The sequence below is a fragment of the Heliangelus exortis genome, chromosome 4 (assembly GCF_036169615.1).
Source record: "Heliangelus exortis chromosome 4, bHelExo1.hap1, whole genome shotgun sequence".
In the NCBI taxonomy this organism is placed as follows: domain Eukaryota; kingdom Metazoa; phylum Chordata; class Aves; order Apodiformes; family Trochilidae; genus Heliangelus; species Heliangelus exortis.
Window position 1 is genome coordinate 41479464 of NC_092425.1, and position 25519 is coordinate 41504982.

The 25519-nt window shown below is 57.5% G+C and overlaps 3 protein-coding genes and 2 long non-coding RNA genes across 7 annotated transcripts in view; 3 read left to right on the plus strand and 2 right to left on the minus strand.

Annotated features, from left to right (window-relative positions):
• Positions 1-43: 43 nt before the first annotated feature.
• On the plus strand, positions 44-5591 carry GSR (glutathione-disulfide reductase). Its single transcript, XM_071744036.1, has 13 exons — positions 44-213; positions 1349-1375; positions 1591-1679; positions 2083-2152; positions 2298-2445; positions 2546-2600; positions 2695-2794; positions 3777-3863; positions 3977-4138; positions 4512-4623; positions 4700-4831; positions 5014-5147; positions 5344-5591. The coding sequence occupies exons 1-13, from the start codon at positions 85-87 to the stop codon at positions 5491-5493; spliced, it is 1395 nt and encodes a 464-aa protein (XP_071600137.1). The 5' UTR covers positions 44-84; the 3' UTR covers positions 5494-5591.
• Positions 5592-6905: 1314 nt separating this feature from the next.
• On the plus strand, positions 6906-7655 carry LOC139796210 (uncharacterized). Its single transcript, XR_011725890.1, has 2 exons — positions 6906-6982; positions 7181-7655. It is a non-coding gene; the product is annotated as an uncharacterized lncRNA (long non-coding RNA).
• A 2249-nt stretch (positions 7656-9904) lies between these two features.
• On the minus strand, positions 9905-11291 carry LOC139796211 (uncharacterized). Its single transcript, XR_011725891.1, has 2 exons — positions 11225-11291; positions 9905-10271 (listed from the first exon to the last, which is right to left on the minus strand). It is a non-coding gene; the product is annotated as an uncharacterized lncRNA (long non-coding RNA).
• Positions 11292-14232: 2941 nt separating this feature from the next.
• BTC (betacellulin) lies at positions 14233-18509 on the minus strand. Of its 3 annotated transcripts, none has more exons than XR_011725892.1 (6): positions 18354-18509; positions 15774-15854; positions 15141-15258; positions 14867-15013; positions 14426-14585; positions 14233-14337 (listed from the first exon to the last, which is right to left on the minus strand). XR_011725892.1 is itself a non-coding variant. In XM_071744038.1 (6 exons), the coding sequence occupies exons 1-5, from the start codon at positions 18421-18423 to the stop codon at positions 14480-14482; spliced, it is 522 nt and encodes a 173-aa protein (XP_071600139.1). In that variant the 5' UTR covers positions 18424-18509; the 3' UTR covers positions 14233-14337; positions 14478-14479. The 3 variants fall into 3 exon arrangements, 2 of the variants coding, with proteins under 2 accessions (XP_071600139.1, XP_071600140.1); XM_071744038.1 differs by having other exon boundaries at positions 14478-14585; XM_071744039.1 differs by having other exon boundaries at positions 14447-14585.
• A 3919-nt stretch (positions 18510-22428) lies between these two features.
• The window catches only part of PARM1 (prostate androgen-regulated mucin-like protein 1), a 9844-nt gene continuing 6753 nt past the window's right edge, over positions 22429-25519 (plus strand). The window contains exon 1 of the mRNA XM_071744041.1: positions 22429-22556. Within this exon, the coding sequence (XP_071600142.1) occupies positions 22505-22556 (52 nt within the window). The 5' untranslated portion in view covers positions 22429-22504. The remainder of the gene's footprint in view (positions 22557-25519) is intronic.

Consider the following 25519-nt stretch of genomic DNA (forward strand, 5'->3'; position numbering starts at 1 on the left):
CCGGCGTGGTAGTGATGGTGGTGGGGAGGAGGAGGAGGATGGCTCCGGGGCGGGGCTTTACCGAACCTTACCGAGCCCGGAGCTATGGCGGCGGCCGCCTATGAGCTGCTGGTGCTGGGCGGTGGGTCCGGGGGGCTGGCGGGGGCCCGGCGGGCAGCGGAGCTGGGGGCTCGGGTCGCTTTGGTGGAGCCGCTGCGGCTCGGAGGCACCTGCGTGAGTCCCGGGGGAAACGGCGGGAGGGGGGGGTGAGGTATGCGGGCCCGGTTCCCCTCGGGCTGGTTCCGGTTCTTCGGTGCTGATCGTGTTCCGCCCCTTAGGGTTGCTCTCGGTCCTCCCAGGGGTACTCCCGGTCACTCCGGGGATGGTCCCCGTGTTGTTCTCGGTTCCTGGTCCCTCCGGCTGTGATCCCGATTCCCCCGGGGGTGGTTTCGTCTCCCCGGCTGTGATCCCGGTTCCCCCGGGGGTGGTTTCGTCTCCCCGGCTGTGATCCCGGTTCCCCCGGGAGTGGCTTTGTCCTCCCGGCTATGATCCCGGTTCCCCCGGGAGCGGTCCCTTCCCCCCGGCTGTGATCCCGGTTCCCCCAGGGGCGGTCCCGTCCCCCCGGCTGTGATCCCGGTCTCCCCGGGGCTGCTCCCGTTTCTCCTTTGGGTTGTTCCCGGTTCCCCCGGGACTGCTCCCGATCTCGCCGGGGCTGATCCCGTCCCCCCCAGGATGCTTCCAGTCTCCTGGAGGTGGTCCCAGTCCCCCCATACTGGTTCTGGGCGCTCCCCCATCCCGCGGCAGAGGTATCCGGGGGGCAGAGTCACCATCCCGGGCAGGGAGCATTGCGCAAGGACCTGTCTTGTCATCCTTGGAGGGTGATGGTTCCTTCTGGCTGTGCTCAGGGTGATAAAAGGGACAGTGAGAGGTCCCCCTGGGGACAACTGTAACGCGGTTGCCCCCGGAAGGTTGCAGAGCAGAACTCGGAACACGGAGAGCAGGAAAACCGAACTTGCTCCTCAGACAAGCCAGGGACAGGTTCTTGTTTTAAGTGCTTTAAGTGTGTTCCCCTGAACTCGGGGCAGGGATGGCAAACACCCTTCTCCTTGGGAATGTTTTTGAAATGGCTGATAGGACAAAAAAATCAAACCATGATGTTCTCCATCGAGGAAGTGAAGGGCAAAACACATGGCCCTGAGGCACTGGAAGATTTTACTGTCCTCTTTGGCCAAAAAACCCCCCCAAAACGTGATTTTGCCTTTATTTTCCTGGGTGGAGAACTAGGATTTGGTCCCAGCCTGCTGTTCAGAGTGTCCCCTTTGAAAAAAAAAAAAAAAGTCTAAACCTCATCATTCTTACTTCCTTCTAGGTCAATGTTGGGTGTGTGCCAAAGAAGGTGAGGACATTTTCAGTGCCAGCTCCTTGGCCATGGGTTGGGTTTGGTGTGGGTGCCTGCCAAACCGTGGGGTGTGGGGAGGAAGGAGCAGGGAGGAAGCAGGGCCTTGGGAGCCTTAGTGGAACCAGTGAGATGCCATAAAGTGCTCCAGGCCTGGGATTTTCCCCTAAAATCGGACTCATCTTCCTGAGCCAGCTGGTGGTTTGTGTGGGCAGGTGATGTGGAACACGGCGATCCACATGGAGTTCATCCATGACCACGCTGACTATGGCTTTGAAACCCCTGGAATCAAGTTCAGCTGGAGGTGAGGATGGGAAGAGCTGGTGGGCAACCAGCAGCTCCTGGTGTGTGTCCCACCGGGAGCAGCCGGAGGTCAGCGCCGGAGCACTGGGGCTGGTTGAGCACCACAAAGGGTTCCATGGCCACTTTGAGGCTTCCCAGGAACAGATGCTTAGCTGGGATTCCTGCTGGATTTTGGGAAGGAAGAGTGGCAAAGCAGCCATGGGAAGAGACTCCAGACAAGAGGGAAGCAGGCACAGAAACCTGGTGTTGGTGGGGACAGCGGGGTAGCTCAGGGCTGGTTGGTTGGGTTTTTTTTTGAGTTGTGTGGGTGTCACATATAAAAAGGATTGAGTTTTTTTGTTCTTTCTGATCTGTGTGGATCCATTCAGTGGCAGTGACACCACTAAGCCCCTGCTCTGTTCCAGAACAATTAAAGAGAAGCGTGATGCCTACGTGAGACGCCTGAATGAGATCTATGAGAACAACGTCAAGAAGGTGAGGTGTCTATCCTGGGAAATCGGGTTGGTTTTTTTGGCTGCTTTTCCAGCCTTAATGGTTATCCTCTAATTGTGGGAGCTTCAGCTTCGTTAGCTGCCTCTCCTCCTCCTGTTAATCACCTGACTGCCACCCTCCCCTTCAGGCTAACATCGACATCATTCGGGGCTACGGCAAGTTCACTGCTGACCCCCAACCCACCATCGAGGTGGAAGGGAAAAAGTACACAGCTCCTCACATCCTCATAGCCACGGGGGGCCATCCCTCCGTCCCCCCCGACAGCGAAATTCCCGGTGAGCCTGGCAAAACTCCCTGGAGAGAGGGCAGCCCAAGGACCAGGGGAAGGTGGGATGGGAAGCCGGCGAGGGGTGCGAAATGGACTCTGCTTTGCAGGTGCCAGCCTGGGGATAACCAGCGATGGCTTCTTCGACCTGGAGGAGCTGCCCAAGTAAAGCAGAGCTCATCCCCACCCCTCCCACCCCCCCCGGGGCTGCCACCACCACCAGCAGCTCCATGCTGAGGGCATCGTCGCTTCTCGGCAGGCGCAGCGTTATCGTGGGTGCCGGCTACATCGCGGTGGAGCTGGCAGGGATCCTGTCCACCTTGGGCTCCAAGTCATCCCTGCTGATCCGTCAGGATAAGGTAGGATATCCCAGGCTGCCGTGGTTTTCTGGGCATCACGTCCCACCAGCTGGGAAAGCAGGGTCTGGGTGGGCACAGGCTGGGGAGGGTGGGAAAGGAGATGCGGAAGGTGGTGGGAAATGGGATGGAGGGGATGGTGGGAAAGGGAATGGAGGAGGTGGTGGGGAAGGGGATGCAGAAGATGGTGGGAAAGGGTGTGCAGAAAATGGTGGGAAAGGGGATGGAGAAGATGGTGGGAAAGGGGGTGCAGAAAATGGTGGGAAAGGGAAGATGATGGAAAAGGGGATGCAGAAGGTGGAGGGAAAGGGGGTGTGGAAGATGGTGGGAAAGGGAATGGAGGAGGTGGTGGGAAAGGGATGCAGAAGATGGTGGGAAAGGGGGTGCAGAAAATGGTGGAAAAGGGGATGGAGAAGATGGTGGGGAGGGGGATGCAGAAGATGGTGGGAAAGGGGGTGTAGAAAATGGTGGGAAAGGGAAGATGATGGAAAAGGGGATGCAGAAGGTGGAGGGAAAGGGGGTGTGGAAGATGGTGGGAAAGGGAAGATGATAGAAAAGGGGATGCAGAAGGTGGATGGAAAGGGGGTGTGGAAGATGGTGGGAAATGGGATATGGAAGATGGTGATGTTTGGTGGTTGGGTGTAAGGAGGGGCAGGGAGGGTCAGATGAGGTGAGGAGTGTAGGTTGCTGCCAGGAGGATTTCAGCAGCTCCCACCCTCATGCCAGGCGTTTCTGCAGCCCTGTGTGCCACCGCACCCCGATCCTTGAGCTCTGTTTCAAGTTGAGACTTGAAAGAAAGAAAAAACAAAACCCCAAAAAATGTAAAAGGGAAAACAAAGAGAGGAGAACTTGGTCGTTAACCAGAAGTGTCCCGAACCTCTCTGAGCATGGGTGGGTGTAGGGAAATGCTGGTGGAGGGGGGCTACCAGGCAAGGCTTTCACCTGTTGACCCTCATCTGGTGGGACTGGTGGGTCCCTGCTCTAGGTCCTGAGGACCTTTGACTCCATGATCAGCTCCAACTGCACCCAGGAGCTGGAGAACACCGGGGTGGACGTCTGGAAGCACACGCAGGTACCATGTTGGGTGCTGCTCGGTGGGTCATGGCTTTGGTGGCATCCCTGGTCCTGCAGTGCAAAGTGAAAGTCATTGTCACCTTCTCCCATTGTGGTCACTGTTCCCTGCAGGTCAAGACAGTCACCAAATCCCCTTGTGGGCTGCTGGATGTGACAGTGACCTCCTCGGTGCCAGGACGGAAGCCAACGGAAGGAGTGATCCGGGATGTGGAGTGCCTGCTCTGGGCTGTGGGGAGGGAGCCCAACACTGAGGAGCTGTGCCTGGACCAAGTGGTGAGATGGCAGCACATCCCTGACACACTGGTGTGAGGATCCCGTGGGTTTCCAGGGGTTCTGTGGGTTTCTAAGGGTCCTGTGGGTCTCTGGAGGTCCTACAGGTTACAAGGGTCTGCAGGGGTCCCACAGGTCTCTGGGGGTCCCATTGGTTTCTGAGGTTCCACGGGTCTCCAGGGCTTCCACAGATCTTTGGAGGACTCTGGAGATCCCACAGGGATTCCAGGGGTCCCATGGATCTCCAAAGCCTGCACAGAATGGTCTTCCCACCATGTCCTATCTCCAGATGGGACCATCACAGGTCCTTTAGGGACAAAGCTTGTCCCATCCCTCCTGGGATAGATGCTGAGGCAGCTACCATTTCCCATGGCAGGGTGTGCAGGTGGATGCCAAGGGCCATGTGGTGGTGGACGAGTACCAGAACACCACCAGGAGAGGGGTCTATGCTGTTGGGGATGTCTGTGGGAAAGCTCTCCTCACCCCAGGTACCGTGGCTGTGCCCCTCTCCCCAGCCCCTTGGTGCCATGCTGGCCCTCTGAGGCTCCCTGTCCCTCTCTGCAGTGGCCATTGCAGCTGGCAGGAAGCTGGCCCACAGGCTGTTTGAGGGCAAGCAGGACTCCAAGCTGGACTATCATAACATCCCCACTGTTGTCTTCAGCCACCCCCCCATTGGCACCGTGGGCCTCACTGAAGGTGGGAATGGAAATGGCGTGGGTAGGGGGAAAGAAACTGGGAACATTGTGGCTCAGAGCTGTTGGTTTGATGTTGGGGGACACAATTTGACCTCCAGCCCATGTTCTGAGCCTTCCAAAAGTGTGCTTTGACTCCCTCCTCATAAAGGCTTCATGAGGTACCTGAAATGTCTCCTGCTGCAGACGAAGCTGTGGCCACGCACGGGAGGGAGAATGTGAAGATCTACAGAACATCATTCACCCCCTTGTACCACGCTGTCACCCAGAGGAAGGTCAAGTGTGTCATGAAACTGGTGTGCACTGGCAAGGAGGAGAAGGTGCGTGGAGGGGACCCACTGCAGGAGGGTGGCAGGGACCACAGCTTGGGGAGGCCCACCACCTCCTGTCCCTGCGTGGGCATCTCTGACTTTCTCAGAGCAGGTCTCAGGGTGGGATCCAGCTCCCCGTCAATGTTCAGCCTGGATTTTGGTGGTGCTGGGACTCCATCCCACCTCTGGGTTCTTTCCCCCTCAGGTGGTGGGGTTGCACATGCAAGGGTTGGGCTGTGATGAGATGCTGCAGGGCTTCGCCGTGGCCATCAAAATGGGGGCCACCAAGGCCGACCTGGACAACACTGTTGCCATCCACCCCACGTCTGCTGAGGAGCTGGTGACACTGCGATGAGGTGGGGGGCACAGGCAGACACAGGGACAGCAGAGCCACCCAGGAAAATGGGTTTTATATGTCTTAAACAACAACAATAAAAATATGCCTTAAGGACAGGCGGTTGTCAGGAGAGCGTGTCTGTAGGGGTGGGGTGGCTTGCTGGGGAGTGGGAAATAAACATGGTGAGAGGATCACAGAATCATAGAATCATAGAACTGGCTGGGTTGGAAGGGACCTCAGAGCTCATCAAGTCCAACCCTTGATCCACTCCCGCTGCAGTTCCCAGCCCATGGCACTGAGTGCCACATCCAGGCTCTTTTGAAATATCTCCAGGGATGGAGAATCCACCCCTTCCCTGGGCAGCCCATTCCAATGGCTGATCACCCTCTCCATAAAGAAATTCTTTCTCATGTCCAACCTAAACCTCCCCTGGCACAACTTGAGACCTCTTGTGCCCTCTTGTCTTGCTGAGAGTTGCCTGGGAAAAGAGCCCAACCCCCCCCTGGCTCCAACCTCCTTTCAGGGAGTTGGAGAGAGTGATGAGGTCTCCCCTGAGCCTCCTCTTCTCCAGCCTCAACACCCCCAGCTCCCTCAGCCCTTCCTCACAGGACTTGTGCTGGATCCCTTCCCAGCCTCCTTGCTCTTCTCTGGACCTGCTCCAGCACCTCAATCTCCTTCCTGAGCTGAGGGGCCCAGAACTGGACACAGGACTCAAGCTGTGGCCTCCCCAGGGCTGAGCACAGGGGCAGAATCCCTTCCCTGGACCTGCTGGCCACGCTGTTCCTGAGCCAGCCCAGGATGCCATTGGCCTTCTTGGCCACCTGGGCACACTGCTGGCTCCTCTTCAGCTTCCTGGCAATCCAGACTCCCAGCTCCCTCTCTGTCTGGCTGCTCTCCAACCACTCTGTGCCCAGCCTGTAGCGCTTCATGGGGTTGTTGTGGCCACAGTGCAGGACCCGGCACTTGGCCGTGTTGAACCTCATCCCATTTGGAAGGGACCTTAAAGCTCATCCAGTCCCAACCCCCTGCATGGGCAGGGACACCTCCCACCAGCCCAGGTTGCTCCAAGCCCCATCCAACCTGGGCTTGGACACTGCCGGGGATGGACCTTCCACAATTTCCCTGGACAACCTGTTCCAGGGGCTCAGCACCCTCACACTAAAGAATTTTTTCCTCATGTCTAACCTGAATCTCCCCTTTTTCACTTTGAAACCTTTTCCCGGTGTCCTCTCACCGCACTCCCGTGTCCCGGTGCCCTCGGTCCCGGTGAGCGCCGGGCGGGCACAAGGACCCAGCAGCCGATGGGCCCCGAGCTGGCCCCGCCCCCCCGCACGCGGTGACTCTTCCACCGCGGGGGAGCTCCGGCCGCCATTTTCCCCCCTCCTCACCTCAGGGGTGTGCGCGGGAAGCAGCGAGCGAGGGCTCTGGTACTGGTACTGGTTCTGGTTCGAGTTCGAGTTGTTCGAGTTCTGTCTCTGGCTTCCCGGTGGATGTTCGCCAGCCCCAGGTGAGGTGAAGCCGCGGCGGGACTAAGGCGGCGCGGCCTGTGGGGGGTGTGTGTGTGTGTGTGGTGAACACCCGCCAATAAATTGGAAAAAAATGTCTCCTGAGCCAGCAAATGAGTGCTAGAAGCTGGATGTGAAATGGCCAACTCCGTTCAATGCCGATCTTTCCTGTTTCTCTGTCACACTTTACTTCTGAAAAGGTTTCCTCCGAAGATCAACAGCCACTTGGAGCAGGAGGCAGAGGGGAAAAGAATTCACGTGGTGCAGAGGTGCGCCTGGAACAGAGTGTAAAGAGCAGCGGACAAATCCTCCCTTTTGTTGGGCAAGGCGTGGAAAAGACGAACAACGAAGACGGGAAAAAAAAAAGAAGGAAAAAAAGCTGCAGTCTGCGGGAGCGTTCTGGAGGGTGAAATTGCCAATATCTGTTCCCTTTTCCTAAAACTTCATCCCTTGGTATTTCATCTCCTAAAACGTGTTTCTTCCACCCCCACCCCCCTTTTTTTTCAGTTTGGGGCACAAAGTGGTAATTAAGCCACTAAGGGCACACGTTGTTCATTAAGTTGTGGGGAGCAATCAGTCCTGCATTGTTTCCCTCATTTACCGAATTATTTGCCTCTTCCTGAAACCCTGTTCCCTAACTGGATTCTTTTCCTTAAATACCCCGTTTGACTCTTGGCTGCTTTGCAATTTGTGGTGCAGAGGAGCAGTGCCCAATTTCCCCTCACAAACAAATTACCCAATAATAATAATTACATTTTAATCGGCGCGGCCAGCGGGCGAGAGGAGGGAAATCCTGGGACCTGCCTGAAACTTGGCACTCAAATTGCAAAACAAACTCTTAATTACAAGCTGAAATTTGGATTACTTGGGAAATGGACCCTGGAGGTGTTTGTGGTGCCAGCAGGGGGGTTCAGGCAGTGGCTTTTCCCCCTTACAGGGAGGAGGAATTTTGGCAGTGTGGGCTTGTGCGTCCCTTCTGGGAGCACCTCAAAAAACATAAATACATCCCGACAGCAGACATGTACAGCTGGGTTTACCAGCAGTATAAGAAGGGAGAATTTGGAGCCATTGCACAAACCCTCAGGTCTCTAGACAGCCCTGCCACTCTTGATAAACAGACCCAAAAAAATATTAAAAAATTCGGCGTCGATTATTTTAACGCTCGTGTCTTTTTCCTCCTGGCTGCCATCATTTGGCAGGAGAAGGAGGAATTGAAAAAAAAATTAGAGAGCAGAGAGTGTGGCACAGCAGGGAGACTTGGAGATTTTAGAAGATTTGTTGAGTCTTGTGAAGAAGACTTTGAGGTGTGCTGTGGACCCAACCTGCTAGCAGAGTGTCCATCATCTGATTCAGAATACACTACTGATGAGGGAGAAGAGGCTCCCCCACAACCACCCTCTAAGAGAAATGTGCATTTTGCTTCCAAAAAGGGGAAATGCCATCCCTCTGTTCTAAAAACTAAAAAGCAGCCACCCCCTGCTAATCAGCTGGAGGGAGATGTAACAGAATTAGCCAATCTGGTCAATATTTTCATAGAAATTGGTGCTAAGAAAATGAACAGGTTGGAGAAAAAGCTCCAGCAGCTTTCTGTGATTGTGGAAGGTGCCTCTACTCAGTCCTCCTCCCACAATGGTACCTCTGATAGCTCAGAGGAGGATAAAGGAGAGATAGAACACAAACACCTGCCCCTGGTGAGAGTGGTTCAGCCTTCCTGTAAACGAGAGACAGGGCAGAGGCAGGCAGCACACAGACAGCTCCTGTATTCTCCCTTGGAACTGTTGCAGTAGCACCAGCACTTCAGTAAATGCCCTCTGAGACAGGCACAGAGTATGTGGTCAGGGTCTCACCTTGGGGGGAGCTGTGAAAAGGAAACCTTGGGACACTGGGGGCCAGGAGCCATGCTAATTACTGGTGATTACAGGGCTCCCTGACACAACCAGCTGCTTTTAATGCTGGGCTGACTGACCCCACGGGAAGAGGGGAGCCCTGTGCCTTGGGGGGCAGTGTCTCCCAGCATCCACAAACAACATCCCCAAAGATCCACAATCACCTGCTGATCCCACAGCAGGACAGCCCTCTGATGTTAAGGGTGCAGCCAGAGAGGATCATAGAATCACAGAATTCATAGAATCATAGAATTGGCTGGGTTGGAAGGGACCTCAGAGCTCATCAAGTCCAACCCTTGATCCACTCCCGCTGCAGTTCCCAGCCCATGGCACTGAGTGCCACATCCAGGCTCTTTTGAAATATCTCCAGGGATGGAGAATCCACCCCTTCCCTGGGCAGCCCATTCCAGTGTCTGATCACCCTCTCCGGAAAGAAATTCTTTCTCATGTCCAACCTAAACCTCCCCTGGCACAACTTGAGACCTCTTGTGCCCTCTTGTCTTGCTGAGAGTTGCCTGGGAAAAGAGCCCAACCCCCCCCTGGCTCCAACCTCCTTTCAGGGAGTTGGAGAGAGTGATGAGGTCTCCCCTGAGCCTCCTCTTCTCCAGCCTCAACACCCCCAGCTCCCTCAGCCCTTCCTCACAGGACTTGTGCTGGATCCCTTCCCAGCCTCCTTGCTCTTCTCTGGACCTGCTCCAGCACCTCAATCTCCTTCCTGAGCTGAGGGGCCCAGAACTGGACACAGGACTCAAGCTGTGGCCTCCCCAGGGCTGAGCACAGGGGCAGAATCCCTTCCCTGGACCTGCTGGCCACGCTGTTCCTGAGCCAGCCCAGGATGCCATTGGCCTTCTTGGCCACCTGGGCACACTGCTGGCTCCTCTTCAGCTTCCTAATGGGATGGATGTTCTCATCTGAGGGCTGCCCTGGGAACTAAAAATCCCAGTGATTCTAATTAAGAATAAAATTTAAAGTTGATTAATGGGCACCAAGTACACTGGGGTTGACCTGGCCACGGAATTAAATGAACACAGCCACAAGTACAAGGTGCCAGCCATGGATTATTTTAGGGACTCCTCTCTGGAAACCCTTCAGGCCCCAGCAGGCAATCAGAAACCTTTTTATGCTCTGCCCTCCCCCCAGAACCCTCCTCAAGAGTGGGGGGATCCCTGGGGTGAAGGGACAGTTGTGACCAGGAAGAGAAACAACACAGAGCAGAGACAGAGACTTTGTCCTGGGGTGAACTGGGAGCTTTTGCCAGGCTTGAGGAGGCCAAGCAGAGAAGGATCCCTTCCATGCTTTTGGACCAAACTCTTGCATATGGTCTAAAAACCTTGACAGAGGAGTGGCCCACAAGGTCAAATTCAGGGTAGCAATTTGAATAATAAAGGAAAGTAAAACTCTCCCTCTGGAAATAAAAAAGAAAACAAAAAGATGGCAAAGAGAGGAAAAAAAGATCCCAACCTCAATCCAGTAAATTTAACTCGCCCCCTGAATGAACCATCCCTGGAAATGATTGGTGAAAAAATAATAAACTAATCAAGTCCTAAAATATCCAGTGCCCCCAGAAATTGGCAGCAACTCCCCCTCGTTGGGATGGTTCATGTTGTTAGGAGTTGTTCTTTTTATGGGGATTTATTGCAATTAAAGGTCATCACTTCAGTTGTGGTCACAAAGCTACCACAGACATGGGCAGGCACCTGGGATCACTTGGCCTTATTTCCAAGTTTTCCCTAATTTTCCAAGTTTTACACCACACTTAAACCTGGCCTGAGCCAGGAGATTCATCATAAATGTGGAGGTGGCAAATCTGGTTCCCAAAATTAGAAAGGTGATGAATGGACCCCTGAAGGAATAATCAGGTATTATGATCCAGCAATATGGAATCCCCACAATATTATTAATGGAGACATGACCCAGTTTATCATCTGAATCAAATTATTAGACTGCAAGTGGTGGTACAATTGGCTGCTGATAAACCTAACCAAGCCCTGTCCTTGCTAGCAGACAGATCAGTTGTGAGATGTGGTTTATCAGCACAAATCAGTGCAAGGTTATCTTTTAGCTTCTGAGGGAGGAGTTTTTGCTAATTTTCATCTCAGTAATTGTTGCCTTAAAATAGATGATGGTAAAATAGTAAAAAATATTACCAAAGAATGTACTGAAGTAGCAGAAACTGCAGTCCACACCTGGGAATCTCTTAAATGGCTTCCTTTCTTTTCTTTTTTTTGGGTAATGTCAGGGAATGGGTTTATGTCATATTTGTAGTTATTTTCCTCTTTTTATCCCCTTCTATAATCACCATTTTTTCTTCCTGGATGAACTGTGTCTGAGTGAGGGGACTCCAGCAGAGGCTCTCACCTGATCACCTGAGTCTGGATGTAGATGATGAAGATGCCAGGGAAATGTGTTGTAGATAATCCAGATTATGTTTGTTAAGAACCTGTGAGCTCTGATGTTCTGCTGATTTTTGATTACATGTTGCAGATGTTTCCCTTTGGGAAAAAATAATTTGTAGTACCCAATAGAAGTTAAAAAACTGAATGTTTATTTACCTTTGGTTATTGCAGATGTCTCTGGTTACCACATGAGTCCTTGTAAAATAATGTTATTGAGCTTGTAAACCTGTCACTTAAGTTGTTAAATCCTAGAGTTGCAGATCTGTTTTCTATTGGTTTTAAACTTAAAAAGAGCTTCAGAATGCTCAGTAATTGGAGCATTGCTGGGAAAGGTTTCCCTTGTCAAAAAGTTAAGGATTTGGATACAGTGCTAAAGGAGGACTGCAGCCCAGCAGGATGCTTGAAATGGACACAAAATGTCCCCAAAACACACTTTTTTCTGCCTCAAAAGCCACGAGCTCACCAAAATTTTTTGACTTTTGAGCCAGAAAGGGAGCAGGACACGCACTGGGGGAGCTGTGGGTGCTGGTGGAACTCTGGGTGTGTTCCTGCTGATAAGATAAGCAGGATCGACTCCAGTCAGTACCACTCCTGTTTCTCTCACACTTTTTACTTCCTCAAGGACTTTTCCCAAGGATAAAACAATCACTTGGAGTAGGAGGCAGAGGGAAAAAAATCCACGTGGTGCAAAGCTGCACCTGGCATGGACTGTAAAACCAGGAGGGAAAGGTTGGAGAAGGCTGGGATGGGGATGGACAAAGACAATGGAATAAAAAAAGAAGAAAGAGGGAAAAAAAGCTGCAGTCTGCGGGAGCATTTTGGAGGCTGAAGTTGCCACATTTGTTCCCTTTTTCCCAAATTGTGTCCCCGGGTGTTTAATCTCCTAAAACCTGTTTCTCTTTCCCCCCCACCCCTTTTCTTTTCCTGTTGGGGGCACAGCTATTGCTAATTAAGTCACTAAGGGCACACTTTGGTGTTGATGAAGTTGTTAACAGCAATTAATCCTGCACTGTTTCCCTCATTTACCTCTCCCTGAATCCCTGCTCCCTAACTGGGTGGTTTTCCCTTAAATAACCCTTGGATTCCTTTAACTCTGAACTTGGCTGCTTCACACTTTGTGGTGCAGACGAGCAGCGGCCAATTTCTCCTCATTAACAAACTCTAAATTAATAATTACGGACCCTGAAAGGGGTCCCGGGGCTGCTCCGACCCCAGGAGTGGTTCCGATGGTGCTGGGGAGGGGATCAGGAGCTGAAATGATCCAGCTGGAGCCATCCAGGGGCTGGACCTGAAACAAACGGGAGCCCGAACAGAGAAATCAACAAAGAAATAAAGAAACAAAGAGCCCGAACCGGGCTGTGCCGGAAAGAACCGGGGGGTTCGACCACCCAACAGCAGGGCCCTCACTCACGGGGAGGTCTGAGGCTTAATAAAAGGTGGAATTTAGCACCCTGAGACACTCCAGCAACTGCTCTGTGGATATAAATAGCTGCATAATGCAAATTGAGGGAATATAGATTAAAAATACAGAAATTATACCTAGAAACGCTCTAATCCATGTACCTAGGTAGTATGAACAGTTACATAAACATCACTCTGGGGGTGTCCAGCAGGACAGTCCCGGGATCAGCCTTCCCACCGGGATCAGCCTTCCCACCGGGATCAGCCTTCCCCAGGCACCGGCTGGGCCACCAACACCCTCCCCGTGGCCACCAACACCCTCCCCGTGGCCACCAACACCGCCCGAGGGACTCGTGCCCCGTCCGGCGGCTTTCCCGTCCCACCGGCGGAGCTGCAGGAGCCTCCTCTGCTCGCACCGCAGCAGTTTTGGGCTGAAAAAGGAGGTTTCCAGTCAATCCCAGGTATGGGTCAGGGCCCGGTGCTGCCGGCTTCGGCCTCCGGGGGGTGAGGCCGGACGGGCCAGGGGCTGCCCCCAGCGCAAACCAGTGCCCCCAGCACAAACCAGTGTCCCCGGCACTCACCGGTCCCGTTTGTGCCGAGCCCGGCAGAGGGTCCGGAGGGTCTGTTCCACGGCAGCCGCCCTGGGAAGTGCCGGGGAGAAGGAGCCAGGCGGTTCCGGCCCGGGAGAGCCACCGGGCCACGCACACACCGAGTGCCCGCCGGTACCGGCAGCGCGGGCCGGGCCGGCGGCTCCCGACTCCGGGCCCCCGGGCCCCGCAGCTCTTGGCGTCTGCCCGGGGTCCCCCCGCCGGTCCCGGCAAGAGCCGCCAGCCGGGGGTCCCCGCTCCCGCACCGGAGCCCGCCGGCGGGCACAGAAGGAGGGGGAATGGCCCCGGTTCGCCCAGTCTTGACCCGCTTTTCCCCCGTGTTTTGCCCGGTTTCCCTGTCCCAGCCCCTTCCCGGCGCTCCGAAGCCGCCGAGGAGACGGCGTCGCCGCCGGTTCATGGCAGGAATCAGAGACGGCCTCACCTTCAGCCGCCTCGAAGCACTCCCGGGAAAACGGTCGGCAGCCGGTACCCGGTCCAGCGTCTTTGCGGTCCGGAGCACACCCGGTGGCGCCGGTGTCCGCTCCGCTCCCTGCGTGGAGCCGCGCGTGCGGCGGCGGCAGCAGCAGCACCGGGAGCAGCCTTGAGAGTGGAGCAGCCCCGCCAGAACCCCCAGGCTGCCCGCAGAGGGGTGTCTCGGTCTCGGTCCCGGTCCCGGTGCCGGTTCCGTCCGCGCCGCTGCGGATCCGGCTGAGAGTGCCGCTGACAAAGCGCCCCCTGGCGGGCGCGAGCGGCTCTTGCCCCGATCGACAGCGCCCCCTAGCGGCTGCGAGCGGCTCCTGCCCCCCACCCCCCCACTGACAGCGCCCCCTGGCGGGCGCGAGCGGCTCCTGCCCCACCCGACAGCGCCCCCTGGCGGACAGAGAGGGGCACCACAGCACCTCCCACCCCTCCGCTTCCATCCCCCCCCCCCCCGTGCCCCTTCCCACGCGGGTCCCCTCAGGATCGTGGCCACACGCAGACACCGTTTCCGTCACCCCTTTATTGAAGCCGCTGTCACTGTTTATTCCCCAACCCTGGAGCCTGCCGGTGCCGCCGCCTGGGACCTGCCCGCAGGTACCTGGAGCTCCTGTGGGGAGAGGGGAGGGCTTCAGCCTCAGCCCTCACCCCACTCGGGGGGCTGTTGTCACCCCATCGGGGGGCTGTTGTCACCCCACCTGGGGCTGCTGTCACCTCACCGGGTGCTGCTGTCACCCCCGGGCTCGGCACCTTCACGCGATGCCCGTTTCCAGCACGCCCTCGGTTTTGGAAGGCGAATCCTTGTTTAACGTCTCCATCTCTTCCGCCTTCCTCTTCCTCCGCTGCTTCCGGCAGTGGCTTCGAGGGGTTGGAAAAAGAAGAATTAAACCCCAAACAGAACGAGGCACGGCGGCCCTGCTGCTGCTCCTCCTCCTCCTCCCTCTGCTTCCACCTTTCCGAAGCTCTCGGATGGGATCTCACGTGGCTTCCATGCCCTGTGTGACCTCGGGGGCCGTGTCCCACCCGAACCCAACCTTCCCCAGGCCGGTGGAGTTGGGCAGGATCCATTCCCGATCCAGAAGATTCCCTTCCCTTCCCTCCCCTCTCCCCCCCCCATCCCCCCTCTCTTCCCCACGTACTGACTGCAGATGCAGGCGCAGATGATGAGGATGATGAGGGTGACGATGGCGGCGATCAAGGAGATGATGACGATCTGTCCCTGGTCACCTCGCAGGTAGAAGATGTCCACGCTTTCACAGCGAGCCCCCGTGTAGCCCCGCTCGCACCTGCCCCGCGGCACAAGGGGAGGCAGAGGAAGGGCTCCAAAAAATCTGTCACAGTGCCCGTGTGTCTCCCCCCACCCGCGGAGGACAGGCGTGGTGTCCCCCCTCCCCGTCCCCCCGTGTCCCTTACACGCAGGCTGGCGCCTTCTCAGCCACCAGGAACCGGCACCTCCCTTTGACGCAGTAGTGTTTGTACTCCTCGGGGCACCTGGAGAAGTGTCCCTGTCGCCTCAGCCGTGTCACGTTGCCTGAGGGTGACAAGGACACAGAAGTGCCCCACCTGCTCCCGGAGGTGGCAGCATCCCAGGGCTGCTCCATCCCCACGGCAGCTCTGAGCCCAGCCTGCTGCAAAGAGCCACCAGCAGCACCCGCGTGTCCTTGCGTGGGGGGTGCTGGCCCTGGTGGTTTCCCAGCTCGGTGGATGTGTTAGTGCCAGAAAAAACATTCCGCGTGTCCCCCCCCCCGGGCCTCTCCCACACACTGCCCGATGCCACCAGCTCCCGGGAGCATCCGTATGCTCGTGGGATCACAGAATCCCAGACTGTTTGGGGTTGGAAGGGACCCTAAAGCTCATCCAGTGCCAACCCCCTGCATGGGCAGGGACACCTCCCACCAGCCCAGGTTGCTCCAAGCCCCATCCAACCTGGACTTGGACACTGCCAGGGATGGGGCAGCCACAGCTTCCTTGGGCAACCTGGGCCAGGGTCCCATCAAAGAATTCCTTCCTGATGTCCAACCTGACCCCACCCCCGCCCCCCCTTACCCGTGCAGCCCTCGGCCGTGCTGCAGGAGAGCCCCTCGGTGACATTGGCATCGGCCCCCACGCCGGGGAAAAAAGCCAAACCTGAAAGGCAGCAGAGGGGGCTCAGAGGGGGAGGAGGGGGCAGCAGCCCCCCCGGCATCACCTCCACACAGCTCCCGAACCTCGGCCACAGGAAGGGGACCCGCGAAGGGCTCTGCAGCCACGCCCGGGGCCCCCCCTCTCTTCCCTGGTGGCATTGTCCCCTGGGCTTTTCCCAGAAGAAGGGGAAGAGGGTCCCTGCCTGCCTCCCCCACCCACCAACGCCCTGGCACAGGGCTCTGGGAGCCAGCGGGGTGGGCTTGGGGGGTTCAGCCCCGCCGGCTGCCAGCAGCCTCATTTCCCGGGGAGGATGCAGGGAGGGATTCCCAGGGAGATCCATCTCTCTCTCTCACTGCCCTGGGCTAAGTTCCCGGGATTTAAGGCAGCTGGAAAACACGCGGGACACGGGAGGGAGGAGATGGCAATGCCAGGGTTCAGCACCCACTGGTTGCTCCCAGGGTGCGAGTGCTAAATCCCCCATTGCACCATCATTCCCGTGGGATGCCCGGCAGAAATGGAGCAGGGGAAATGGGTCACCCTGCTCGCCATGGCCACGGGGACGAAACCCAGCACCCAGCCCCGGCATGTCACGGCAGTAACCGGATCGCTGGCATACCAGCACTGACTCAGCAGGGCCCCGCTCCCAGCCCGGCCCTCCCCAAGGGATTCACCCTGCTGGGGTGGCACCCAGAGGAGCGGGGACAGGTCCTGCCTGGTGGGACAGGGTGCTGGGTGGCTCTGGAGGGGTGGCATGCCGAGGCCGGGGGCGTGGGGGGTGTTTGCATCCCCACCGGCTGCACGTTGCAGCTCGGAAACGTCAAGAACTCCCAGAGAAGGGGGGATTTGGGGCAGCTGAGCCTGGCAGCCGGTACCCATCTCCTCAACCGTCCCTTCATCACCCTGGCGTGGTTGCCCGGTGTCGCCCCTGCCCCATCCCATGGTTTTTCCCAGCACACGCATCCCTCCTGGCTATATATAGACACCGCCGCGCTCGGGACGTACTTTGGGTGACGGAGCTGCGAGGAGGTCGGGGCTGAGCCTCCACCGGGGCAGCATCCCCAAAAAGTCCCCGAGGGGAAGAGGACGAACCCCACCATCAGGTTTTGCCCATGCAAGCGGGGTGGGAGCTGCCGGGCAGGAGCCAGGGGATGAGCCACGGGGCGGTTGTCCCCTGGGGAACCATCTGCAGGCAGCTGACTTCACCCCCGGTGACCGAGTTTGCAGCTCGGCATGGAAAGATCCCCACCAAGAGGAGATCCCCACCCTTATTGCAACCAGCTGCGGGGGTTTGGCATCCTCCGGGCTGGCAGCCCCTCGGTGAGGACCGCCCCGGTGGCACTGCCAGCTCAGGGTGTGTGTGTGTGGGGGGGGTGTTGTGTGACATCCCCCCCCAGCACCCTGATGGCAGCACCCAGGAGCTGTGTGTGCAAAGCAACCTCATCTCTTGGGTGCCTGGAGAGCCTGGAGCTGCCACCTGAGGCTGCAGCCAGAGAGAACCCGGGACAACATCCCAAACACCAGATTATTTTGCCCTAACGCCCTTCACTCTCCTCCGGGCAAGCCCGGCTTGCAGGAGGGCAACCACCCTGGGCATTGCCCGGCCTGATGGGCACCCCAGCCCCAAAACTGGTTGCCTACCCCTGATTTCCTCCTGCCAGCACAGGTTTGGCAGGTTCTGTCACCACTGTCACCAGCCCTGCCAAAGAGCCAAACCCAAACTGCTCCCAGAGGAGGGGAAAGCTCCCCCAAAACCCCAGGGATGGGGGGTACCACCGGGGGGGGAGGGACCACCGATCCTGGCTGATGTTCAGCCCTACCTGTGGCCACCTCCTGCCAGCCCCGAGCAGCAGCTGCTGCCGGTCCTGCTGCCCCCAAGCCGAGGAGCTGAGAGGGGGACATTTGCTGAGTGGGTCCCTCCCACACCCCCCACCTTGCTGCCAAGGATTTGGGAGTCCAGGAGCAGGTGTCCCGCCAGCAGGTGGTAAAAGCATCCCAGTCCTACTCCAGGGTGCAGACGGGATCCTCCCCTACCCCCCCCGGCCCCTTTGGGTTTTGGGGATTCAGAGCCAAGCTGAGGAAACACTGGGGTGGGATGGGGGGATGGGGGGGGAGAGTACCGGGATGGGAACTGGGAGCACATGGGGGATCACTGGGATGGGTGCAGGGAACCATGGGGGAGCAGAGGGACAGGACTGGGGAAACACTCCAGGTGGGGAAGGATTGGGATGGGATTGTCCTGGGGGACACCGGGATGGGACTGGAGAAACACCCCAGCACAGCCGGCACTGGGATAGTAGCAGCGTGGGGATAGGGGTGGGGGGAGGAGGAGGAAGGGGGGATACAGAGGAGCAGCGGAAAGGGATGGGGCAGCACCGGGAAGCACCGGGATGGGACCGGGAGAACCACCGGCGTGAGACCGGGAAAGCCGCGGAATGGGACAAGGACAGCCCGGGACCGGGACCAGGACGGTGTCGGGTCGGGGTTAGGGTGCCCCGTGCTTACCGGAGGCGAGGGCCAGGCACAGCAGCAGGGTACCGGGACCGCCGCCCGGGGCCGGGGCCGCCGCCTCCATGCGCGTTGCCGCCTGCCCGGTGCCCGGTGCCCCGGCGGCTGCGGCGGGGCGGAGCGGGACGGGGGCACCACCCTCCTCCTCCTCCACCTCCTCTTCCTCCTCCCCCAGCTGCCTTGCTCACACCCCTCGGCAGGCATCCCTTGGCGCTCCAGGGGTATCCCCCCGGGACCAGCCCCCCTCCTCTGTCTGTGTGTCCCCCCACGCGTGTCACCTCCCACACGTGTCACCTCCCACCTGTGTATGTGTCTGTGTGTCTGTGTGTCTGTGTGTCCCCTCCAGCGTGTCCGCAGCCTTCCAGGCGTCGAGCAGCTGCCTCTCCCCAGCAGCCCTTGGGGGGGGGGGGTTTGGGGACCCTCAGCATCCCCCCTGTCTCCCACCATCCCAGTTCCCCCGTGGGGCTCCTCCTGCCCAGCGGGACGGGACATGCGGCCTCCCCTCCCCCCCCCCCCCCCCCCGTTAATTATTTATCCCCCGCTGGCCTCTAACGATCAGGGAGATTTATTCCTCCTGAGCTGCTATAAAACTCCCTCCCGAAGGCCTCGGCGGGGAGTGACGGCAGCTACAAATTATTTGGCGAGGGGCTGTGCCTTGGCACAAGCCTTCTGCACGCTGGCCTTGCGGGGGTTTGGGGTTGGTTTTTTTGGGGGGGGATGACTGAGAGGGTGTTTCTGGTCCCCCCCGATCAGAGCAGAGCCCCACGGGGTGAAGGTGTCCCCCAGGATGCCTGCATGTCCCCTCCTGGCATCTGGGGATGCTCGGGAAGGAGGAGGTGCCAGGGGTGGATGCTGTGGAGAGCAGAGAGAAAAAAAAATACGAGTTGGGTGCAGGCAGGGAGGGGTAAGGAAAGGGGGGGCTGCTGCCTGCTCGGTGTCGTTAGAGGCCATGAAATATAAGTTCCTCAACTTTATTTGAGGGAGGGAAATGAAAGACTGGAAAAAAAAAAAAAAAAAAAAAGAAACGGGTGACCTCAAACCACAAGCTGGCAGCTATTAATGCGAGGGCTGGCGGCCACCCAGCCATGCCATTTAGCTACTAGCCAGGGGGTGAGCGAGCTCCTGTGGCCCCAGCCTGCCAAAAAAACCTAAACAACCAACCCAGCTGTGAGCTCCAACAGGCCGACCCCTTGGCTCGTGGCCACCCCAGCTCCTGGGGACAGCCCAGCCTCTCAGCCCCCCAAAAGCTGGCAAGGTGTGCTGGCCCACGGGAGAAATGGTGGAAATGTCTGGTGGGGACAGTGGGGACTTGGGAAAGGGTGGGGGAACAGGTAGGTGGCACCTGGATGTGGCTTGGGGACACCCAAGAGGTGCTGGCTTCATCCTGGTGGGGTGGGCAAAAGCAGGGAGCAGGCAGGAAAAAAAATCCTTGTGCCCACCAAAAGAAAATGGTGTCTCTGACATCTGTCACATCTGGATAAAACTGGGGAGAAAAAGCATTTTGGAGAGGTTTTAAAAGAGGTGGAGCCCCAAGGCTGGTGTCACCAGAAGCAATGGTTTCCCTTCTCCAGCAGGAATGGGGAAGGGCTGGCAGAAGGTATCTTCAAAAAGGGACATGGTGCTGGCCCTGTGTCACCATGAGTATCACACCCCCTCTGGGGGAAGAGCCCTGTGGGGACAGGCACAGATGTCACCTCCAGATGTGGCCATGTCACAGGGACAGGGGGAGACCAGGCAGAGGTGGCTGTGCAGAAGTAATCAGGTATTTGAGAGCAGAAAGAAGTGACCAGGCAAGGGACACCCTGCTGAGGTGACCGTGCTGGTGAGACCAGGCAGAGGGGACCAGGGAGTGGTGGCTTTGCTGAGGTGACCACACTGATGAGATCAGACAGAGGTGGCCAGGCAGAGGTGACCAAGAAAAAAGGAACAGGCAGAGGTGACCAGGCAGAGGTGACCAGGCAGAGGTGACCAAGAAGAAAGGAACAGGCAGTGGTGACCATGCAGAGGTGACCAAGAAGAAAGGAACAGGCAGAGGTGGCCAGGCAGAGGTGACCAGGCAGAGGTGACCAGGCAGAGGTGACCAAGAAGAAAGGAACAGGCAGTGGTGACCATGCAGAGGTGACCAAGAAAAAAGGAACAGGCAGAGGTGGCCATGTAGAGGTGACCAAGAAAAAAGGAACAGGCAGAGATGGCCATGTAGAGGTGACCAAGAAAAAAGGAACAGGCAGAGGTGGCCATGTAGAGGTGGCCAGGCAGAGGTGACCAGGCAGAGGTGACCAAGAAGAAAAGACCATGCAGAGGTGACCAGGCAGAGGTGACCATGCCAGTAAGACCAGACAGGGGTGATGAGGCAGAGGTGACTGTGCCAATGACACCAGGCAGAGGTGTCCAGCAGATGGCAGCTGGAGCCTGAGGACAGTTCCCTGACAAGGATGTCCCAAGCCTCCCCCAGCCCTCAGCACCCCAGCACCCAGATCAGGAGTGGGGTTTGCACCTAACCTCATAGTGAGGAGTGGTGGCTGTGCTCCTGTCCCTGTCCTCTCCTGGGAAACCTTCTGCCCATGGACACACACAGCATCTCCTGCAAAAGAAAATAAAAAAAAACAGAGGATGAGAAATCAGCAGAGGGGAGATTACCTGCTGGTTCCCAGGGTGCTAAGTTCCTGCAGCAATAACAGTGTTATTTTTCCTTCTCCCAAGTAGAGGAAAGGTTTCAAGGAGAACGGAGATGCTGCTGCTGCCCGATGGCTGCTCCAGTGCCACCAGCTGACTTGGATTCTGTGTCCTGCTGTTTTAGGCCTGGAGACAGAATCCATCCCAAGAAAAGCATCAGTTCCAGCCAGGCAGGAGCCGGTGTGGCCCTGAGGAAGGAGAGTGGCAAGGGGCAGTGCTACAGGGTACCTCCAGCACCCACCTGATGGCACCATCTGAAGAGTGCACCCCATGAGGACACCAAGCTGTGTGGTGTGGTGACACACTGCAGCTCCAGGATGCCATCCAGAGGGACCTGGACAAGCTGGAGAGGAGGGCCCATGCCAACCACATCAAGTTCTACCAGGCCAAGTGCAAGGGCCTGCACGTGGGTCAGGACAATCCCAATCCCAATCCCAATCCCAATCCCAATCCCAATCCCAATCCCAGGCTGGGCAGAGAATGGATTGAGAGCAGCCCTGAGGAGAAGGACTTGGGGGTGTTGGGTGATGATGAGAAGCTCCCCAGGAGCTGGCACTGTGTGCTGGGAGTCCAGAAACCAACCATGGGCTGGGCTGCACCAGCAGCAGTGTGACCAACAGGGTGAGGGAGGGGATTGTTCTCCCCTACTCCATGCTGCTGGGACCCCACCTGGAGTGATGGGTCCAGCTCTGGAGCCCCCAACACAAGAGGGACCTGGAGGCCCTGGAGCTGCTGGGAGGGCTGGAGCAGCTCTGCTCTGGAGCCAGGCTGAGAGAGATGGGGGTGTTCATCCTGGAGAATGCTCTGGGGAGACCTCAGAACCCCTTCCAGTGCCTGAAGGGGCTCCAGGAAAGCTGGGGAAGGACTTGGGACAAGGGCCTGGAAGAATGGGATGAGGGGGAAGGGTTTTAAGATGCAAGAGGGGAGATTTAGGTCAGACATTAGGAAGGAATTCTTTATTTTGAGGGTGCTGAGCCCCTGGCCCAGGTTGCCCAAGGAAGCTGTGGCTGCCCCATCCCTGGCAGTGTCCAAGTCCAGGTTGGATGGGGCTTGGAGCAACCTGGGCTGGTGGGAGGTGTCCCTGCCCATGCAGGGGGTTGGCACTGGATGAGCTTTAAGGTCCCTTCCAACCCAAACCCATCCTGTGCCTCTCTGTGTGATGCCCACTGCCCGTGTGCCATGCTCGGGCTGGGTCCTGAGGAGATGCTTAGCACCCAGTACCGCTTTCAGCACCTCCCGGTACCGGTGTCAGTACCCAGTACCGATACTCCTCACCCCAGCGCAGGTTCCTGGTGCCACCACCCCATCCCCGTGCTTTCTCCCTGCCCCTCATCCCGGTACCCGGTACCGGCAGGTGCCGCTGTGCCCCCGGTTCTGGAGGGGGGGGGGGGAGGCGGTGGCGGGGGCCGGGCCGGGGCGGTGGCGGGGCCGGGAGCTGCGTCCCTCCCGCCGCGGCTGCCCGCGCCGCCGGCACCATGGGCTGCTGCTGCCGCTGCCTCCTCGCCCTCCTCCTCCTCCTCCCGGCAGGTGAGAAACCCCCCGGCACACCGGCGTGGGGAGGGGACACCGGGGAGATGGGGGTACCGAGGAGAAGGGGGTAGCCGGGGGGGGATGTGGTACCGGAGAGGGAGGGAGGGAGGGGGGGAGGAGTGGTACCGGGGAGAGAGGGGTACCGGGGAGAAGGGGGTGCCGATGAGATGGGGGTGCCCGGGGGATGTGGTACCGGAGAATGAGGGGAGGGGGGGATGTACGGAAGGAGCTGGGGGGAACTGGAGCCCCCCGGTGGAGTGATGGGCTGGGGAGGGGGGGAAGCAGCCCCCCCGTATCGGGTCAGCCCGGCAGGATGCCCGGAGACAGGTTCGGCAGAGAACATTCCACACACACCAGCCTCCCCCCCACTCTCAGCGCCACTCACCCCTCTCCCCATCCCCACGGCCACCCCAACACCAGTGGGTCCGGGTGGGGGGAGTTTCACCCCCCCTTCCACCACCCCTGCCCCCTGAAAGCCGGGGAGAGGGAGGACAACTTCAGGGACCACCAGCATCTCCTCACCCCCCAACCTCCCACCCCCCTTCCCACCACAGCCCCCTCTTTGAAGGAGCTTTTGATCACACCCCCCCCCCCGGCACACCCAGCACCTTAAATTCCCCCTGACAGGCAAAAAGCATCTCCCTCCCCCTGCCCCCCAGCAGGACCACCCCCCAGTTTCACCACAACACCCCATCTGATGTCTGTACCCCCAACTGGGATGCATCAGAGGAGAGGGATCCAGCCCCTGGCTGGTGGGACAGACAGAACTTCCAAGTGACAGCAGGCACAGGTCACCCCCTGCCAGGGCTGGGGGGGTTTAATAACCAACCAACCCCCCCCGCCTCCTTCTGAAGCTGCTTGCTCAGGAACACAGCAAAAACACTTGCATAACCCAGGAGGAGAAACACATCAGGCAAAGCTGTGATTGTTAAACCTCTCTCGATGGGGAAAGGTTGAGGCTAAGGAAGGGTTTGGGCTTCCAAACTGGCAGGAAACCACCCTCTGGGGCCTCAGCATCTCATGGGAGCCCTTTGCCCTTCTCCCTTTTGAGTGACCCCAGAGGGAGAACCAACTCAATCCCTCTCCTCACCCAGGGGCAGTTTGCCAACCAGCTTTGGGGGTTGTGCTTTCCAAACCAGAGCGTTTGGGAGGAACCAACATTTTGCTCCTGGTGGGCTTCTACCTGGCCTAGATTTGGCCACCCCCTCGGGGAGATGCTCAAGAAGCAGCAGGCATCTGCTGGGAGCCAGCCCTTGGCCCCTTTGGGGTTGGGAGGAGGGTTTTTCCCAGCACCCAGGCCAAACCTAAAGCTGTTCCCACGACTGTCCCTCTCCAAAGCATTAATGCCAGCAGGGCTTGGCAGAAGAGCCAGGAAAGATTTCCCTGGAGTGCAGTCCTCCAGCTCTCAGGCTGCTCCCAAACACCCCCAAATCTTTCGGATGCTTTCTACAACATCTCCCTCCTCCCTCTTAGAAATAATACTTGGGAAAAAAATTTAAAAAAAAAAAAAATTATATATTTATGACCCATGACAAAACAAAAGGCACAGTTTCAATATGCTTCCAGCTCATTCTTTGGGACTTAATGATGGAGAGGACGTCACAGGGAAAGAGTAAAATAAGGCAGGGCTTTGCCTGGCCACGTAATGAAATAATTGCATCTCTCACAAGGAAGTTTTATCCTATTATTACTCCTTATGCTGGCTGGAAATTCAACCCTGCTCTCCTGACGTCCTGACCTGGCCCCATCCAGCCACGCTGTGGTTAAATCACCCCCTCTCCCAGCCCAAACCAGCAGCTTTGGCCTCCATGACCCCAGCTGGGACTGGTGCCTGTGGGAAGCTACACCTAGAAGGAGTAATTAGGAGCAGGGGAATGAATCAGCTGGTCTGGTGTCACTTGGGCTGTTTGCAACAGGCTTGAGGGCCATGTCTGAGATAGCTGCATGGGGAAAAGGGCTCCTGGTCCAGCTGCCTGCCCTGAGAGCTGGCAAATGGTTTCTCCTCCTCCTGTGGGGTTAGGGAAACAAGGAGAGCTCCACACGTATGGGTGTGTGGCAAAAGAGAAGGGAGCAAAAATGGTTGTTTGGTTGGGTCTTGTTTAAGTTCAAGCCATGGAGAAATGGTTTTAGGAAGAGTTGGTGTTGGAAACTGCTGCTCTGCTTGAGGGTGAAATTCCTGCTGAGATGAAAAGGTCCCACAGCACCCAGCAGCTTCATCATGCCTTAAATTAAAGCCACCAGGGGAGGTGACAGCCTGCCAGCACACCCCCAGGGGACACAGGGCACTGCCAGACTGGGGTTGTCCAGGAAGGTGGTGGCTTTCCCCCCCAGGTCCTCATCAGACACCTCTGGTTGACCAGCAGCCACAGGATGCTTTGTCACTCTCAGAAGATAAAAACCACCCTCTAAATACTTCTCTTCACCATCTTCTCTGCTGTGATTGCATTGCAGCTTCAGGATAAAGTGCCTCACAAGTTGGGGAATTGAGCAAAACTCAGCAGTGGGGTGGGAACATGATGTTTTCTTTGCATGGAAGGTGGTGAGGACACCCAACTCTGCAACCAAAAAACCAACAGCCTTTGCTGCTGGGGTTGGACATGAGGGCAAGGAGAAGTGGGACACCCACCCCAAGCAAGGAAGGAGCTGGCCAGAGGGACCATGCAGCATGCATTTATTTTAAAACTTGCCCTTATTTTGAGCTGGAGAAGGCAGAGCCCACAGGATGGTGGAGCTCTCTGGTTCCTCAAGAGCAATCCCCCTTCAACAGCTTTCCAAAGGTCCAAAACATGTGCAAGAGCAAGCCAGGCCCTCATCTTAGCTCCTTCCTCTCTGCAACACCTTGGAGAAGAAAAATTGCTGCTCCCCAGCCAGCCCATGACCCATTAACCAGTGAGGACCTTGCTTGGAGACCTCTTTGCCAGCTTGTGTGTTTGGACCCCAGGGATGTGGGTGCCCTCCTG